The sequence below is a fragment of the Gopherus flavomarginatus genome, chromosome 7 (assembly GCF_025201925.1).
Source record: "Gopherus flavomarginatus isolate rGopFla2 chromosome 7, rGopFla2.mat.asm, whole genome shotgun sequence".
Lineage (NCBI taxonomy): Eukaryota > Metazoa > Chordata > Testudines > Testudinidae > Gopherus > Gopherus flavomarginatus.
The window spans coordinates 896792-913808 of NC_066623.1; the positions used below are offsets into that span (position 1 = coordinate 896792).

Genomic DNA, 17017 nt, shown 5'->3' on the forward strand with positions numbered 1-17017 from the left:
TTTACAGATCCAGACTAACACGGCTACCCCTCTGATACTGGACCGTCAGTCATGCAGCCCGCTGGGCTGCCCAGAGCCCCGCCATGCCCAGCCTCTGCCCCAGGGCCCCGCCCCACACAGGCCAGGCCCTGTGCACCCGGCCCCCCGCCCCAGAGCCCCACCCTGCACTGCCCAGACCCCTGCCCCAGAGCCCCACCCGGCCTCCACCCAAGCCCTGCCCAGCCCCTGCCCCTCCACCCCACCCAGGCTGCTGGACCCCTGCAGCTGCCAAGGACTGGCCCCGGGGCTCCACACAGACAGACTCACCCCACCAATCTTCTTCTTGCACTTGGCACAGCTGGGGGCATACCGCATGTCATAGCACTTGGGGCAGAAAACCGAGCTCTTCTCCTCAAAGAAGCCCCCCTCATCCAGCACCTTCCTGCACTGGCAGCACGTGAACTCCTCCGGGTGGTAGTAATGCCCCAGGGCCACCAGGTAGCGCCCCCTAGAGGCGGGGCAGGGAGGAGTTAGCATGTGCACCTGCCGGACAGCATGGCTCTGAGTGCCACATGAGGCAGCTGCCCCCCCCCCACCCCAGCGGGTTCATTCCTCCCTCAGGAAGGGGGAGCTGCCAGGCCATTCCCAGGTGGTCAGCAGCCCCTGCACATGGCGGAGGGGCCCCGCTCCACTCACCTGATGACCTTGTTGCACTGGTAGCAGATAGGGGTTTTGCTGGTGCCCTCGGGAGGCTGCTGGGCAGCCTGGACGATGGAGCTGCGGTTCTGCATGGGCGTGGGCATGGCTGGCTGACGGTGTTTGCTCAGCACGGTGCTGGTCTTGTCAGGGGCATAGCGCTCAGCAAAGGAAGGATCCACAGCCCAGGGGGGGCGGCTGGCAGGGCCCGGAGCAGCAGAACCTGTAACAGTCCCCAAAGGGATTCCCAGGTGATACAGCTGCGCACTGCAGGCTTGGGGCAGAGCGTGGAAACGCACCCACCCCACCCTCGAGGGGCTGGCAGAGGATCAGCCCCTAGCCTGGCCCAGGGCCCCAGCATGCACCCTGTCGCAGGCACCAAGGCCTCACTCTGCCCCACAGCCGTGAGATGGCGCCAGGCAGTGCCCATGCCCAGCACCCCCTGCTTACCGTGATCAGGCTCCACCTTCAGCGCTGCCACCACAGATGGCTCCAGCCCAGACACCTGGCTACAGAACAACCAATTAATGCAGGTGCCAGCTGGCCACCACCCACCCCCTGCCCACAGGGCCTGGCACTCTCCTACCCCAGCAGGGGCAAAGCCCTGCTGCTCAGGCCAGGCAGCCACCCCCGTCCTGCTGTGCGGCAGCACCCCCTGGTGGCTGGTTTGGGTTGTCAGTGACCCAGTATCGTGAAGTTGGGGGCACCAGGCCCAACGGGCTGCAGGCAAGGCGAGGAGCCTGCAGAACCGACCTCGGAACGGCTGGTTCCCTGCGCAGCCACACTGAGTCCCCATGGTTGTGGGAGGACCAGCCCAGCAGCTCATGCTGGGGATCACCCCCACCACACATACACACTTCTAGGGGAGTCTCACACTCACCCTGGGGAAACCACAGCCCAGTCCCACCTCCTCACAGGCCCTGCTGCTCCAATGGGTCTGGAGAAGGTGCCCAAGGTTGGCAGCAGCCCATTGGCTGCTCACCCCATTAGGTCCAGCCCCCTACCAGGTAGTTTTTCTTGGACTCTAGTTTCTTTCTCCCTCTTGGCAAACCCAACATCCCCTGTCTATGGGGAAGGTGTCCTTTGAGGGGCCTGACAGCTCTCAACCCCAGGCACCCAGCTGATAAGATGCCCCCCAAGACATGTTGCCAGCAGCACACCTGGCTGCAGCCCTGCAGGGAGATGGGAGGCACCAGCAGCCACAGATCCCACGCTCACCTCTGGCGAGGGAGAAGAACCCCCCACAGGCCCTTCCAGGGTGCAGAGGGGCCAGAAAGCTTGCCCCCAATGACAGTTGGGCCTTGCAGCTCTCAGCTTAGGCCTGGGGAAGGGGACAGGGTGGGGTGGGGACTCTATGCCACCCCTTCCTCACCTCTCACTGCAGGGCCTCTCCAGCCAGCTCAGTGGCCAATCCCAGGCCCAGGGACAGCTGGGTACAGCCCCTCCCTGAGGCAGCACTGGGTGCTGGAGTGTGCCTAACACCAGGAGTGGAAAGGCCAAAAGCCCTGTTCCCCAGCCTGCAGTAATGCCCACCCTTTGGGGACCTGTGCCAGCAGCCCAGAGGAGTCAATGGACAGCACCCTACACCAGCTCCAGGGTGCACTGGAGCTGGGTTTGCTGCAGGTCAGGGGCCAGCACTAGGAGGAAAGGCTACCAGGCTCTGCAGCCAGGAGAGCAGAGAGGTTCCCCCCAGCTGCTGCAGCTCAGCCCAATGGGCGCAGCATTGTGCTGGGCTGCAGGCCCCAGACAGGGCCCAGGGTGCACCAGGCCACCCCCACACAGCTGCAGTAGGGATACTGGCCAGCCTCTCCTGGCAGCAATGATGACTAGGAGCCAGTTACAAGAACAGGAATCTTTATTGTGCTATAGCAGGGTTCAGCGAGCAGCTGTGCTGGGCAGACCCAGGGCCCAGCCCCAGCCCACTCCCCAACACTCAGCCCACCACGAGCCCAGGTCACATCACATCAGCCCTTTGGGGTGCACTGTGAGCCCATCACAGCAAGGCAACAGGCTCAGAGGGGCCCGCACCACAGTGCAGAACCCAGCAGCCTGGGCTCACTCCCAGAGCCCTTTGCCACCCATCAGGTCCTCTGCTGGGCCAGGCCGATGGACGTTCAGTCAACACCCACCCATTCAGTCTGGGTAAGCGAGGAGACAGCCCCGAGGAGATGCGGGGTGCTAGCCAGGCCCTCACACTACAAACACAGGCAGAGGGCAGCTGGAAACAGCAGCCCACTCAGCCTGGGCAGCTCATGGGAACAGGATGCAACTGGGAACACAGGCCCAGAGGATGCTCCAGGCAGCAGTCCCAGCTCCCACTAGCCCAAGTTTTATTCCCTGGGCAGAGCAAGGGCAGTGCAGCCACCCCAGGGGGCTTGGGCTCTAGGGGAAGCCTAGTGTGACAGGGCAAGGAGACGCAGCAGTGGAGTCCCTCCGCTCCCCTGGGGTCTGAGGCCAGGGCCCTGGTGCTGACAGCCTCCATCCCAGCCTGCTCAGTGCCATACAACACATCCTGCCCAGGACTGGCCCTGCCCTAGCCCAGGCAGAGCAGACCGCATAGCACAAGGAGCTCCCAGCTGGGTATGTTCAGGAGCCAGGCGGATGCCCCTCCCCAGGTGAAGGCATGTGATGTGGCCGCGCCAGCCCGGGGCTGAGAAGTGCAGGCTCCCAGCACAAGGCCAAGCCCCGCTCAGGATTTTACGTTCAGAGAGACGGCAGAGCGCTGGTGTTGCCAGTGTAGCGGGGGCTCTGAAGCTCAGTGACAGATTTCTCTGAAAGGAAGAAAAAGGAAGGAAGGAGACGGATAGAGATGGGGAGGGAGGAGGAGAGGATAGCACCAGAGAGAAGAAGAGACTCCATCAGCTGAAATCGGAACAAGAAAGAGCAGCCACATGACATCATGCAGCCAACCGGGGACGGCAAGCGCCAGGACCCCTGACCAGCCCCTCCAGCAGAGGCTACAGGCAGCACGAGGGCCTGCAAGATGACAAAGGCCAGGCGAGGGGCCTGCCAGCAGGGAGTGTAGCCTCGAGGCCAGGAGTGGCAGAGTCCAGGGCAGCAGGGACAACCTCCAGACAGGCACCCATGTGGGAACCCTTGTGCCCACAGCCCTTACCTGGCTTTTCTAACATGCTCCTCATCTGGATCTTGCACTGAGATCAGCAGGAGGAGAGGAGAGGAGAGGAGAGAGAGTCACAGTTGGACACACCCTGAGGGGGAAAGCAGGAAGCCCACAAGCACCATCCCTCAGCCCCAACACCCAGCTCCCGCTGAGCGTGCAGGCCGCTCCTGTCACAGCCAGCTGCACTGCGAGGACTAGACTAAGGCAATACGTGGAGTTGGCCGAGTCAGCCAGACTCTGCAAGCAGCAAGGACTGGTCGGGACAGGGCCCCAGAACACACTGGGGGAAAGGCACCTGGCACACTGCTGGGAGCCTCCCCGCAAAGGGCAGCCCAAGAGCCGTCTGCTCTCAGCTCTTCAGGGAGCCAGGCTAACTCCACACCCTGCAGGCCACCAGCTACACAAGGCCCTGGCAACGAAGGGTGCCAGGCCTGTCCAGTCCCGTCAGAGCAGGGCTGCCGGCCAACCCAGGCCTGGCATCCTGTCCATCAGCCCGCAGTGCCAGGACCCAGAGCGAGGCACTTACTGAACTCAGTGCCCGTGAGCTGGGCCAGGATGCGGAAGGAGCGGGACTGGGTTGTGCCCGTGCGAGGCTGCCAGTCCTTCGTATCCTCAATCAGGTGCTTTTTGCTGGAGTCATTGGGCAGGCTGCCGGGGGGGCTCATTAGCCACAGAGCATGCCTGTGCGCAGACAGAAGGGCAGGGCACTCAGCCAGCGCGCATGCAGGACAGGCAGGGCCTGCCACAGAACCTCATGTCCCCCTCCCCCGGTGTAACCTACAACAGGGGTCTGAGCAGCCCACTCCCATGGGGCACAGCACCCCCACCCCCCGGCACATCTCTCGGACACAAGCCAACACCCCCCGCCCCTTCCCAGGGGTGTCCCTTCGCTGGCTGGGCAGCTTGCTGACACCCTCCCTCAGGGGCAAGCAGCCTAGGACCCAGGAACACAACATGCCAACGAGCAACTGACACAGAACACTCGCCCCTTACTCATCCTCCACAAAGGAGCGGCCCAGGTCTCCACGGGGCTGAGGTTTCCCCTCTGGCGGGCTGGGGCCAGCACCGACCCTGGGGCCAGGAGAGAGGCAACAAGAGCACGGGTGAGTCAGCTGAAAATCTCAGTGCCGAGGAAGAGCTGAGTGAGCCAGTGGGACCAGGGAAAGGCCTCTGCTGGCAGCAGAGCCCCCACAGCCTGGTCCATGACCTCTTCAGGGCACAGGCTGCTCCACGGCCCGCAGGTTACAGAGCAACGTGCCTGGGCAAAGGATACCCTCCCATAGCCACTAGCCAGGGACACCCACCCTGGCTGCGAAGCAGCATCAGGGTCCCAAAGCCAGCAGTGGCCAGAACACACACACACACACACACACCCATGACTGCCCCAGCCAGGCCCTGCCCAGAGTCAGCATCATGCTCCAAGAGGAGGCAGCTGCTCTGCCTGGCTATGTACCAACTCCTCACTCAAGGTCAAAGCTAGGGAGGGGCAGCAGGCTGAGCCAGGCAGCGTGTTGGTGCTGGGTCGGGACGTTCCCCTTAGCTATAATTTGCTGCCCCCAGCTATCAGGCTGGGCCTGAAATCTCCTCCCTTGGGCAAGGAGTGATACCCCTGGCCAGGAACCCTCCCTCTGCACAGGGCCACCACCCAGCCACACCCCAGCATGGCACTTGGGGAGGAGGTGGCTTTAGGAGACAGAGCCCATAGGTCCCACTCCTCCCCCAGCAGAGGAGGAACACAGCAAGGCAGCAGGATGGTTCTAGAGACCAGAGGGGGGTGGGCACCAGCCCAGTGACCCAGGGGAGGAGAAGGGAGGGGGTGCTGAGAAGAGGAAAAAGGCTTACTGACTTGTCAAGGTTCTGCACCTGTGGAGTTGGGGGATGGGAGAGGGAGGAGAAGAAAGGAGGGAAGAAAGATTAGCCCCACTGCACCCATAAGAGACAGACACTTGCAGAGCGAGACTGAGAAAGGCCCAACCCTCCCTACACCCAGTCCTCACTCACACCCGACCCGGGAGGCTCTGGCTGCCATCTGCTGGGCCAGAGGAGAGGGTGCCCCAGAGGGCAGAGTCAGCAACAGATCATAGCACATTGCCCACTACAGACTGGACCTGGCCAGGGGTTCTCTGGGGCACCGAGTTCCAGGCTGGGTCAGAGCCCCAGGATTAGGCTGCTCTCAGCTTGGGAGGGGCTTGCCACCCAGCGCTCCGCAGACAAGTGCCAGGCTCCCAGCTTGGCAAAGTAACTGTGCAGGGCAGAGATGAGGGCACCAGTTCACAGGCCACACTCAGGAATCCCAGCGCTCCCCACACCAGCTCCGGCAGCTCAGCTCAGCCCTGGGGGTACCCTGCTGCACCCCCACCCTCAGCATGCCCAGGAGAGCCAGGCCAGGCACATGCTGGTGGAGGCGGCACAAAAGGAGCCCCCAGCTCAACAGAACAGCCTGTCCCCCTTTGGGGCAGGCTCAGCCCTGCCCACGGCTCTACTGCACAGCTGCTGCCCTCCCCAGATGGGCAGGAAACCCACTGCCCAGGAGTCCCAGGTACCCGGCCAGCAGCTGGCCAGGCGCAGAGGGCACCAGCAATAGCCAGTCAGCTGGCAGGAAGACTCCAGGCTGGGCTCTGCTGAACATGCCCTGGTGCAGAGGTCTGGCAGCCAGGAGGAGCCATGTGGGCTCTGAAGAGCCAGGAAGGGGAGAGGGAGAAGTGCAGGGCCAGCGAGGCAGGTTGGCCAGTCTGGGTGAACTAGGTGTGCCCTGCAATACCAGAACCAGCCACCAGGGGTCACTGAAACACCAGCCATGTAGCGGCTCCCCACAGCTGTGGGCGCTGCTCCCCAGAGGGGGTGCCAGCCCAGGCACTGCCAGTGAGCAGCTCTGGCTTGCGGGGGCTCATGGCATGCACACGAGACATCCAACATGCAGGGTGCAGCACGGCCAGACACAGGCAGGGCCTCAGGGTGGGAGCGACCAGGCCCAGCCTGCAGAGCAGGGTCCGAGCCCAGCTGGCCAGTCTGCAGTGCAGCGTGACGGACAACATACCCATTGTGCTGGGGGGTGCAGGCGGGGGCCGTGTACGTCACCGGTTTCGTCACCAGCCCAGGCAGCGAGTTGGGCGCAGGGCTGGCCCCGAAGGGCCGGGCTGTTTTGTTGAGGGTGGTGCTAGGAACGAAGTTATATTTCGGGGGCTGAGAGCAGGGGAATGAATCCTGAGCAGGAGACAAAACAGCACACAGGCTCACACATCAGGCAGCGTGCGAGGAGCACCTGGCAGCCCCAGGCCAGTGCCCAAGAGCAGGGGCATCTCATGAGGCAGCCATGCAAGAATGCCAGGCCCATGCCTGGCTTCACAGAGGTGTCCAAGGGTGACAGCCTCTGGCACCTTGGAGAGCACTCTGGGGTGGCACTCAGCCACCAGCTGCTTCTGGGCTCTAGCCAGTACTATGACTGTCTGGCACCCATCAAGAGGCACAGAACAGCACCATGCACTGGGGATGATGGGAAGCCGTGAGCCCAGGAACTGGGTCCAGCAGGGCACAAGAGCAAATTAGTGACAAGAATGAGACACCTGGTCAAATGCACTTGGATGCTGGCCCTGCGGGACAGGCAGACTGCTGATGCGCTGCACCATACCACCTGCCCACGCCATGCACTGGTGGCCTGCCCCACAGCCCAGTGCCAGGGAAACTCCAAGGCAGTGAACAAATACTGAAGGCAGGAGGCAGCTTCACGGCTGGGTCCAGCCCTGCCCGGTCCCTCATCGGGATAGTGCTTTGAGCCAGCCTAAAGCCCTGGTTCCCAGCAGGCTCTGTGCTGGGAGGCACATGGCCAGGCACCTAGCTCCCTGTGGGAGGCCCACTGGCCTGTGCAGAGGGCCCTTTGAAGGGAGGTGTCAGAGGTCACAGTGCCCAGTTACACCCCTCCTACATTCAGGGGTGGGGTGATGGCATCTGTCCTGACCCACAGCCAGCCATGCCTTTGCCAGCAGGAACCCCAGCACCTGGTGCCCTCCAAGCACAGCCCGGGGCTGATTCTAGAGCCTCTAGAAAGGGTCCAGGGACAAAGTTCTACCATCAAGGCAACGGGGACCCCCAGCCCTACCTGGCATGAGGCACCCATGGCCTCAGGGATGAGAGCAGCACATACCTTGCGTGGCTTCCCCAGGAGGCACTGGACTCTGCAGGAGAATAAATGGAGCTGAGGTGAATAGACCAGACTGGTCTCAGACTGGGCTCTACCCTCTCCCCTCCCTGACCCCTCTGCCAAGCCAAGCACTGGCTCTTTATGGGCTCTGTGGGGTGGGACGCAAACCTGTAGGCTCCGAGGCAGCCCACCCCTGCGGAGTGGGGCATGGGCATCAGAACTGAGGCAGGGGCTAAGGCGGGACCATGTGTGGGCAGCAGGAGCAGTGCAGGCGTTACCTGCTCAGGCTGAGGGAAAGGTGGTCTCCGCAGGCACGGATCTTGTTCTGTGCTTCGATGTGAGTCATATTACTGGTATTCTCCCCATCGATGCTCAGCACCCAGTCGCCCACTCCCACGCCAGCCTGGGCTGCCTTGCCACCAGGGGTCAGCTGCAGGGCAGAGCCAGAGAGTCAGTCACATGGCATGAGCTCCCCAGGAATGATGGGAGCTGCTGGGAGGGGTGGCAAGAGCCCCCGCACATCCTGCCCTGAGCCCACAAGCCAGAGCCACTCCCTGGAGCAGGAAGGAGGCTGCTAAGGACACAAGTGCTGCAGGGAGCAGTGCTGCTTGGGGGCAATACAGCCCCATGCACCAGTGAGCGATGCTGTGCTGCAGGGAGAGGGGAGAGCTGAGCCACCCACAGCCCTCATGGGTGCTAGGGGGCTTGCTTCAGGAGTCCTGCCTTTCAGCTACAGCCAACCCCCTGAGCATGCCTGATCCAGGGGCTCTGATGCTCCCTAGCCCAGAGCCCTACCGCGCCAGAGGAGGGTGGTCAACTCTGGAGCCAGCCAGGGCCAGCCTCCCCGAACTCCTCCAGCTGGACACGGTGCTCTGGCTCTTCAGGCCTCTGGCTGTGCTTCCACCCTAGAGGGGAGGATGTTTTGGAGCTGGGGAGACCTCTGCTCTTGCAGCCAGCCCCAGGCCCCCTGCATCATCTGCCAATGCTCCCCAACCAGGTGCAGTGCCGCTTTGCCTCCTGGCCCTGCCCTCGCTGCCAACACGTACCTCGAGCAGGCTCCTTCCCACCTCCACACTGACCAGGACAACGCCTATAGCTGGAGAAGCCTTAATTCCAGCCCCTGCATGTCACCTCTGCTGTAACTGACAGGGGTGTCGCCCAGCCCAGGCTGCTGCAGCCTGTTCGCAGCCAGGGAGATGAGCTTTCTGCACTGCGCCCCGCACTCCTGACAAGGCAGGAGAGCAGCTGTAACAGCCTTACTCCCGAGCTGCTGGGGACCCGGGTTGGAAATGGAGCACCAAGGCACCCCTGAAATCTGCTCTCCCATGGCTCCGAGCATCTCTGTGAGCAGGCCTTCCTTACAGGCATAACAGTCCTCCTGGGGCAACCCCAGGGAAAGCTGCAAAGTCCGAGCTCCGGCAGCCATGCCGTGCCTCACAACAATCACAGATCCAGGCATTTGATGCACTGACTACATGTGTGCAGCACAACCCTTGGGGGGGTTTAAGACCCCTTTGCAAGTCACCATTACTGACAGCATCCATCCTCTGGAACCCGGGTTCAACATCACCTCCCCCCACCACTGGCACAAAGAGGGAAACGGGTTAGGGGTTAAGGCTGCAGGATGTGGTCTAACCCAAAGACCTCAGATGGACAGAACAAGCCACATCAGCAATTACTGGGTTCAGCTGGTCAGTTCAGGGCATGTACCCAACCCAGTGAGACCCCAGCTACCTGCCCAGGTCACAGCTTTCTGAACAGAAAAGGCCAGTCCCCTGGGGTCCTAGAGGCTGTGCCATTGAGGTTCAGGAACAAGTGGAGGGGCTGGGAAAGCTGGAGTTTGGCTCTGATCCTAGCACCTTGTGCCTGCTCCCAGGGAGCCTGAAAGCCAGCTCTGCTCACAGGAACAGCGAGGCAGCGCAGTTCTAGGCCTGCGTTACCTCTGGCGTCCCTGCACACAGCAGCGGAGGGGGCAGCAGAGGGGCTGAGGCATTGCCTGCACGAATTACCCCAGGGCAGCCTGCCCGTACCCCTGCAAGAGCCACTCATGGCTCCACCGCTAGCTCCCAGCACTACCAGTGACACGAGGAGAGAAGTTTGCAGCACCTGCTGAACCCTGAGCTAGGCAGGCCAGGCCAGCACTCACCGCCCACCCCACCCAAGGAACAGGCAGGCCACAGCACCAGTTCTAGGGCTCAGTCCCTTCCCGCCCCCCCAGGTGTTCTCCAATCCTCTGCCTGCCACCTACCCTGGGCTTGTAGGCAGGGCCAGGGCAGGAGGGGGCACACACCTTCTCCAGCTGGTGCCAGCTGCAGGGTCCCAAGCTCCCAGGGCAGAAGTTGCAGGGCTCGCCAGGGAAACCAGGCGCCTGATGTTTACACTCCCCTCCCCCAGGCCCACTGGTGCTCTGCCCATGCTGTGCAGCCCCACAGCAAGGGCCCCAAGCCCCCAGCAAAGGAACCGGCCGTAATGTGGGCAGGAATTGCGCTAAAGGCCATAGCAGAGGCCAGGGTCCCTAGGGATAGGCAGGGAAGTGAGTCAGAGCCTTCCCTAACACAGCCCATGTGTCACTCGTTCTGCCTTAGACCTGCAAACCACAGGCATTTCCTAGGCTGCGTTTGGGCGGGAGGCGCCCAAGCAGACCCCAGGAAGCGCTCCTCTCCTGCTACACTGAGCCCATTCCTCTTCCTCCGGCAGCAGGCAGAGACGTTACCTCATCCCCAGCCCAGGGCAGGGAGACATTAACCCTGCTTCGGTGCTGGCAACATTTCTTCTGCTCCCAGCCCTGCACAGGGCCCAGCTCTAGGCGAGTGGCCAGGCCTCATGCCCAGGCCGCCCAGGGGCACCCACAACCAGCCAGGCTGGAGTCACACAAACCTCCCAAAGCAGGGCCCCAGGTCAGCCCCCGTCAGCATCCAGAGCTGGTGCATGCCGCTCAGCGGACAGGGCACATTGCTAAAGCAGGCCTCCCTCACTCCCTGCCCCAGAGACCGTGGGGCAGCTGGGTGCAGGCACAAGCAGCTCTGAAAGGGACAGTGGCAATGAGATGAGGGGTCACTGCATGAACAGGCAGCCAAAGCCTCACCCTGTTGCCTCAGCTGGCTGGATGGGCAGAGGGAAGACTCCCCTCCCAGGGCACCCTGCCGGCCAGCTGCAGGGTGCCAGGAGCTGGTGCACAGCACTTGCCATACCCTTCCACCCGTGTGACCCCTTCACAGCTCCAGGATGCTGGCATGGAAACAAATGGTGATACAGAGCCTGGAGCCACGCCTGCTCCTCTGGGATGGGACGTTCACAGGCCCTGCATTAGGACCAAATATTTCCTCACATCCAGCGCAACATAAAAGGCCATGGCACTGGGAGCCCAGCTGAGTCAAGGGCTGGAAAATCCCAGCTGCCAACCAGATGCCCCCTTGCCCTCTCTGCACAGGGGCCTTGATGCTGTACAGTGACTGGCACCTCATGTGCTGGCCTGGCCTGAGCAGGGGGTCCAGACCCCAGCACCATTCCCCTGCTGCCAGGAGTCAGCCCTGAGGGCTGCTGGGGGCAGTAGTGGGATGTCAGTGCAGATGAGGCCCAGGGGACTGGCAGTACTGACCTGACACTGTGCTGCCTGGATGCAGCAGTGGGAGAAGGCTTCAGAAAGAGGGACAGTGTGTTCCAGACCAGCAGGAGCCACCTGGGCTGGGCCGGGCCCTCTCCTCAGGCAGGTCTAGTGACATGGGTAGAGGCATCAGCCCAATCCTGGACAAGCTAGTCACAGGGCTGCCCACCTGCACACTGGGGTCCCCACCAGCAGCACCAGCCCTTCTCCCTTTCCAACCCCCACTCAGATCTCCAGCCGCTGCCTCAGCCCTTGGGGGAGCTTGGGAGAGACCCCTACAGGGCTTTAGAAAACAGACACTCATGGGCACACGCCTGCACTTGCTGCCTGGGTGAGAGCCAAGCAGCTGCTAGCCACAGTGCCCAGGACAACAGTGGGTTCCAGGGCTGGGCTGGCTCAAGGAGACCATTGCCCAGGCTGTGCTGGGGAGGTGGAAGGTCCCTGCTCCTGCTGAGAGGCATGCAAGCTAGCCAGGACCCTCCCCCATTAGACACAGAGCTCCTGCCTCCCCATGCCAGGCAGGAAGTTTGCAGCAAGCTCCCCCCACAGCACAGCTGTGCTGGAGGGGCCATGGCTAGGGGATGCCCTTGTAGCCAGGCCTGGCCCTCTGTCCAGCCTACAAAGCTAGGGGAAGGCTGAGTCTTCCTTTTTCTGCCTAGTCGGGCGAGTTCCTCAACATGGCTGCACTCCATGCCACCAGCCCCTCCCTTCCCCAGGCAGGGGGCCCCTGTTCAGGGTGCTTTGCGCCTGCAGCCACAGCCAGCTCTGCCCACGGGGGGCAGACACCCAAGCTGGCCACGTGCACCTGTGTTCTGAGTGAGCCACTGGGGGGGTGGAGGTGTCCAGGGAGTCCCCCCCTTGGTCTCCAGCCCAGGGGAGTCACAGGGGTCACGGGACTGCTGTGCCAGAAGCATCCTGAGGCCTTGGCACTCCCACTCTGCTGACAGCAAGGGCATATTTTTATCCTTTCTGTACCTGACCTCAGCATCTCTCCTTCACTGCCCCAGCACTGCCTGGGAACCGCTCAGACCACCAGGCTTGAGTCCCTCACCTGCTCCCTTCTCTCACCCACCATGGTGTCCCCGCCGCCAGAGACACGCACACAGAGGAGCGCCCGGGTCTGAGGACACTGTGCCTACTGAGCTGCAGGCAGCTCCTCCAGCCCCTCACCTCAGGCACCCACAGGCCTGCCTTGACATGGGGGGGCTAGCTCAGTGGTTTGAGCATGGACCTGCTAAACCCAGGGTTGTGAGTTCAGTCCTTGAGGGGGCCACTTAGGGATGGGGGGGACCTGTCAGGGACAGTACTTGGTCCTACTAGTGAAGGCAGGGGACTAGACTCAATGACCTTTCAAGGTCCCTTCCTATTCTATATGGAGCTACACCTATCTTATAGAACTGGAGGTAGGCATGCAGTGCAAGCACCCTGTAAGCTTAGGGCTGCCAGGCTGTGACCCAGTTATTGCTGCCCCCCCATGTCACTGAAGTTGCCCACAGCTAGCCTGAGGGGAAGCCAGAGCCCCTACTCATTAACTGGGAAACATAACAAGCCATCCACCTCCTCCCTGCTGCACTAAAGCCCATCAAGCAAGCGCTCAGCTCTCTATTCCTCTCCCCTTCAGCACTGACCCAGCAGTCCCCAGGGCTGGGGGCAGGAGAGGCAGTACTCATCTCCCCTCATGCCAGAGTTTGTGCCCCCAGCTGCCCCAGAGCCCACCCACTGCAAGGAGAGAAGTCAGCACAGGCAAGGCCCTCAAGGAGCCTGTCTCCAGGTGAGTCCATGAGCCCAGACAAGCCCCAAGCCACTGGAGGCCTCATGGCTCATGGGGATGAGTGCTGGGGGTGGGTGTTCTCCAGTCCCTACTGTCTGGGCCATCAGCATCCCCAGTGCAGCTTCTCCAGCCTCTGCCCCAGGGCTGCACCCCACCAACACCATGCACTGTGCAGGGACGGTGAATGGCTGCTCTGCAGCCCAGATTCCACGCAGGGACCACCCCATGCCTGGGGAGTCACTGCGCTGGCAGGACACTGGCTGTTACAGGTTGCCTGTGAAGGGCAACCAGCCCAGCAACAACCTGCCATATGGGAGAAGCAGAAATGCTGGCTCACTTGGTCACAGAACCCAGGGGAAACAGAGGGACAGGGCATCAGCAACAGCAGCATCTGGTGAGCCTTGGGGAAGAAAGCTTCTTGCAGCCCGGGCCACAGCTGGCTCCAAGGGCCCCCCCACACAAGGCACCCCAACCCCTCAGCAGAGGGTGGGATGGGGGGCAGGTCATGCTTCTCCACAAGAGGTGGAAAAAGTCCCCCTGGCCCAGGAGCACATCCTGGCTACAGACAAGGGGAACTCTGGAGGACAGTGGGCACACAGGCAGGTTGCTGGCAGGCAGCACTGAGGGGCCAAGGAAGTACCTGGCCACTGCAGAGCAAGGCAGCGCGGGGTGCCATGAGGCAAACTGCTCAAGTCTCAGCTTCAGCCTCCCTGCCAAGCCAAGCGAGGGAGCTGGTCTGGACAGGGCATGTCAGCACGAGTGGAGGCTGCCTCTTGGGCCAGCAGCTGGCCAGTGAGCAGGGGCAGGGCATGGGGGTGGTACAGACACTACAGCCTCAAGGAAGAGTAGGGATGTCTCTGAAGGAGAAGGGGTGGTAGCAGCCTTCAGCACCTCACTAGCTCTCCTCTGCCTGCCATGCATGCCAGGCCATGTGCCTCTGCATGCACCATCTGCAGGGGCGAGCCAGCTGCTCTAGAGAGGCTCTGCCTCATCCACAAGAATTCCCTTCCCAGGGTGATGAGTGAGAATATTTGGTAATGTTTTTTGTGGGGGTGCTATTTGTGCCTCAGTTTCCCCTGTATGCAGCAGTGCTCCTCAGTGAGTGGAAGGGGACAGTTTGCTCTGGACAGGCTGAGACATGGTGCAGGTGGCCCCTGCTGCCTGGGCCTTAATTCCCATACCATGGATCAGCTGAGAAGACAACACGAAATCCACTCACCAGGACACTGACACCTAGCAACCAACAACCCAGAGGGAGATGGACTTCCTCCTCCCTTCCCCTGCACACTCCCAGCTTGAGATCAGAGGACTGAAGGGGTGAGAGATGGGGAGGTTGCTGGAAGGAGTCAGGGATCCCCCTCCATCTGACCTTGGTCAGACCCCAGCTCAGACAGATGGTGCTTGAATCCAGGAGGTCCCTGCAGCTTGGCTGGGCTCTGGGCTGGCCAGAACAGCCTCTGCTTTACCCTTCATGTCTCTAAACTCCCCTAAGAGCTTCCTAGGCTGTGTCCAGTTAAACCTGACGGTTGAGAGAGTGCTGGGTGCACATCACTGCCAATGCCAGGCAAGGAGCATTAATCAGACGAACGGGCGAGTCTCCCCCGGGCTGTCTCAGCTGGACATGCTGCCCAGAGCGTCCAGTGCAAAGCAGGGGCAGCAGGCCCAGAGGCAGTGAAGCATGGGGCTCACCCTGGAGGGGGAGACCCCCCCACCCAGCACCTGGCCCACTGAAGGGTTCCTCCCAGAGACTGTTGCAAAGCAGGGTCCATCGCATGACCCCTGCAGATCTGTGATGGAGGGGTTTCCAGTCCCTACAGAACTGCAGGTTGGGCCCCACCACCTCCACTCATGCCCCTGAGCAACACAGCAAGCCTCTCCCTGCTGCTTTGATTGCCACTGCCGCACCAGAGATTTACAGCCCTTGGCAGGGGCTATCCAACCCCACAAGGGCTGCATGCACAAGAGAGGGTTCTGGAGTGAAGGAAGCCTCATGGTGACTGCAGAGGAGTCTAGCTGGCCCCTGCCATCTCCCCATGTCAGCTTTGCTCCTTATCCCACAAGCAGCGTGGGCCAGCTGCACCTACACCACTGGGTACCTGTGTCTCATCTACATCAGTCCCTTGCAGTCTGTTCCACCAGGCTCTCCCTCCCACTGGCTGGACAGATAACAGGCCCTTTGTGACTGCACCCACCTGCATTAGCCAGCCTTCCTGAGCAGCACACTCCCAGCCTGGAGGGAGTTTGCCAAAGACAGTGTCTGGGGCACTGAGTTGGATTAACATGTCCCTGAAGGAAGCTGCACCTCCATCAGGGCTACACTCTCCAGGGCTCATAAAACCCAAACCCCAGGGCTGGCTGCCCGCAAGCCAGGAACTGGCCTCCAAGCTGGCCGGAAGAGATCCCTGCAGCTTTGCCTTTGCGGCCCTTTGGAACAGCAGAGGCTCACATCAGGCAGTGCTGCTCAGGAAACCCTCCTTCCCCAGGCGCTCAGGGCACAGTGTGGTGCTGGCTAGCACAGCCACCCGACCAACACTTCCCATGCAGGGCCCCTTGGAGCAGTGGGGGGCTGGGTGGGGAGGGGGCTTTGGCTCCAGGAAGCAGCGGTTAGGCTCTAGGCAGAGGGGTCTGCAGAGACAGGTCCTGGTTAATGCAGGCAGCCAGCCAAGACATTTCTAGAACAGTGGTTTCCAAACTTTTTTTGGACATGCACCCCTATCAGTAAAAAATGTGATCACACCCCCTGCCGCACCAGCTCTACCATTTTTGCCAACTTAAAAAAAACTCCACTTCAGGAGTTTAACTGCCAAAGCAAAAAAGCGCTGCCACACACCCGAGGATCCTCTTGTGCACCCCACTTTGGAGACCATGGGTCTAGAACACCAGTTGAGGCTGTCTCTGCAAGGAGCCTGCTGAGCGCCTGCAGGGGCCAGTGGGCTGCAGAAAAGCACCCCACAGGGCTGGGGCAGCACAGTGGCAGTCGGACACCCCTCCTCACCCCCATAGCAAGCTCACTTCTGTACACACGGGCTGTGACACGTCTGGCTGCAGCACGCCAAAGAGCCCTCAGAGCCTGCTCCTGCCTCCAGCTTGTTGGGAAACGGTCTCCATTCGCCAGCATCAGAGCACGGACACTCCACATTCCAAGGCTTATAAGGCAATTCCACCCTGAAGGCAGTCTGCCAACAATCCAGTGCCAGGTTCACAAGCACCCTGTGCCCAGGCAGGACTGGGACCCTGTGGAGGGCAACTTGCAAGGCCATGGAACCCCTCCCTACCTAGAGGCAAGGCCTAGGCACAAGGAGCTGGCCCGAAGAGCCTTGAATGGCAAGGCAGCGGGGCAGTTAGTGCTAGGTGCAGATTCACAGCCATGACAGCACCAGCTCCCTGTACTGCTCCGTGCCAGCCTGGGCCACACAGGAGCACAGTCCTTGGCTTCCTCATGGCTGCCAATAGAACAGGGTGGGATGGGGCACCTGGCCACTAGGAACACCAATACCCAAAGGGGGTTCTTCCCAATACTGCCACTGATGCCAGCACAGCTGCTCCCCCCTACCCCCAGCACTAAGGCACAGAGCACACAGCTCTAGAGGGGTGGTCTCACCCACCTTGGAGTTCACTGGCAGCACATGGACCCTCAGCCCAGGAATTAGTGCAGCCCTATGTTACTGCGACAGCTCCCCTGCACACAGCACCCTGCCAGCTAGCCTG

The 17017-nt window shown here is 61.7% G+C and overlaps 1 protein-coding gene across 7 annotated transcripts in view; it reads right to left on the reverse strand.

Annotated features, from left to right (window-relative positions):
• Window positions 1-17017, reverse strand: part of PDLIM7 (PDZ and LIM domain 7) — a 138270-nt gene that overhangs the window by 120235 nt on the left and 1018 nt on the right. For 2 of the 7 annotated variants that reach the window (XM_050962416.1, XM_050962415.1), the window contains exons 2-10: window positions 8213-8364; window positions 7938-7968; window positions 6834-7000; window positions 5639-5659; window positions 4323-4477; window positions 3791-3827; window positions 1126-1184; window positions 676-898; window positions 307-487 (exon numbers count right to left, since the gene is read on the reverse strand). In XM_050962416.1, coding sequence (XP_050818373.1) covers window positions 307-487; window positions 676-898; window positions 1126-1184; window positions 3791-3827; window positions 4323-4477; window positions 5639-5659; window positions 6834-7000; window positions 7938-7968; window positions 8213-8364 — 1026 coding nt within the window. Of the gene's footprint in view, window positions 1-306; window positions 488-675; window positions 899-1125; window positions 1185-3790; window positions 3828-4322; window positions 4478-4789; window positions 4850-5638; window positions 5660-6833; window positions 7001-7937; window positions 7969-8212; window positions 8365-17017 lie in introns of all 7 variants that reach the window. The other 5 variants (XM_050962421.1, XM_050962417.1, XM_050962419.1 and 2 more) reach the window with 5 other exon arrangements.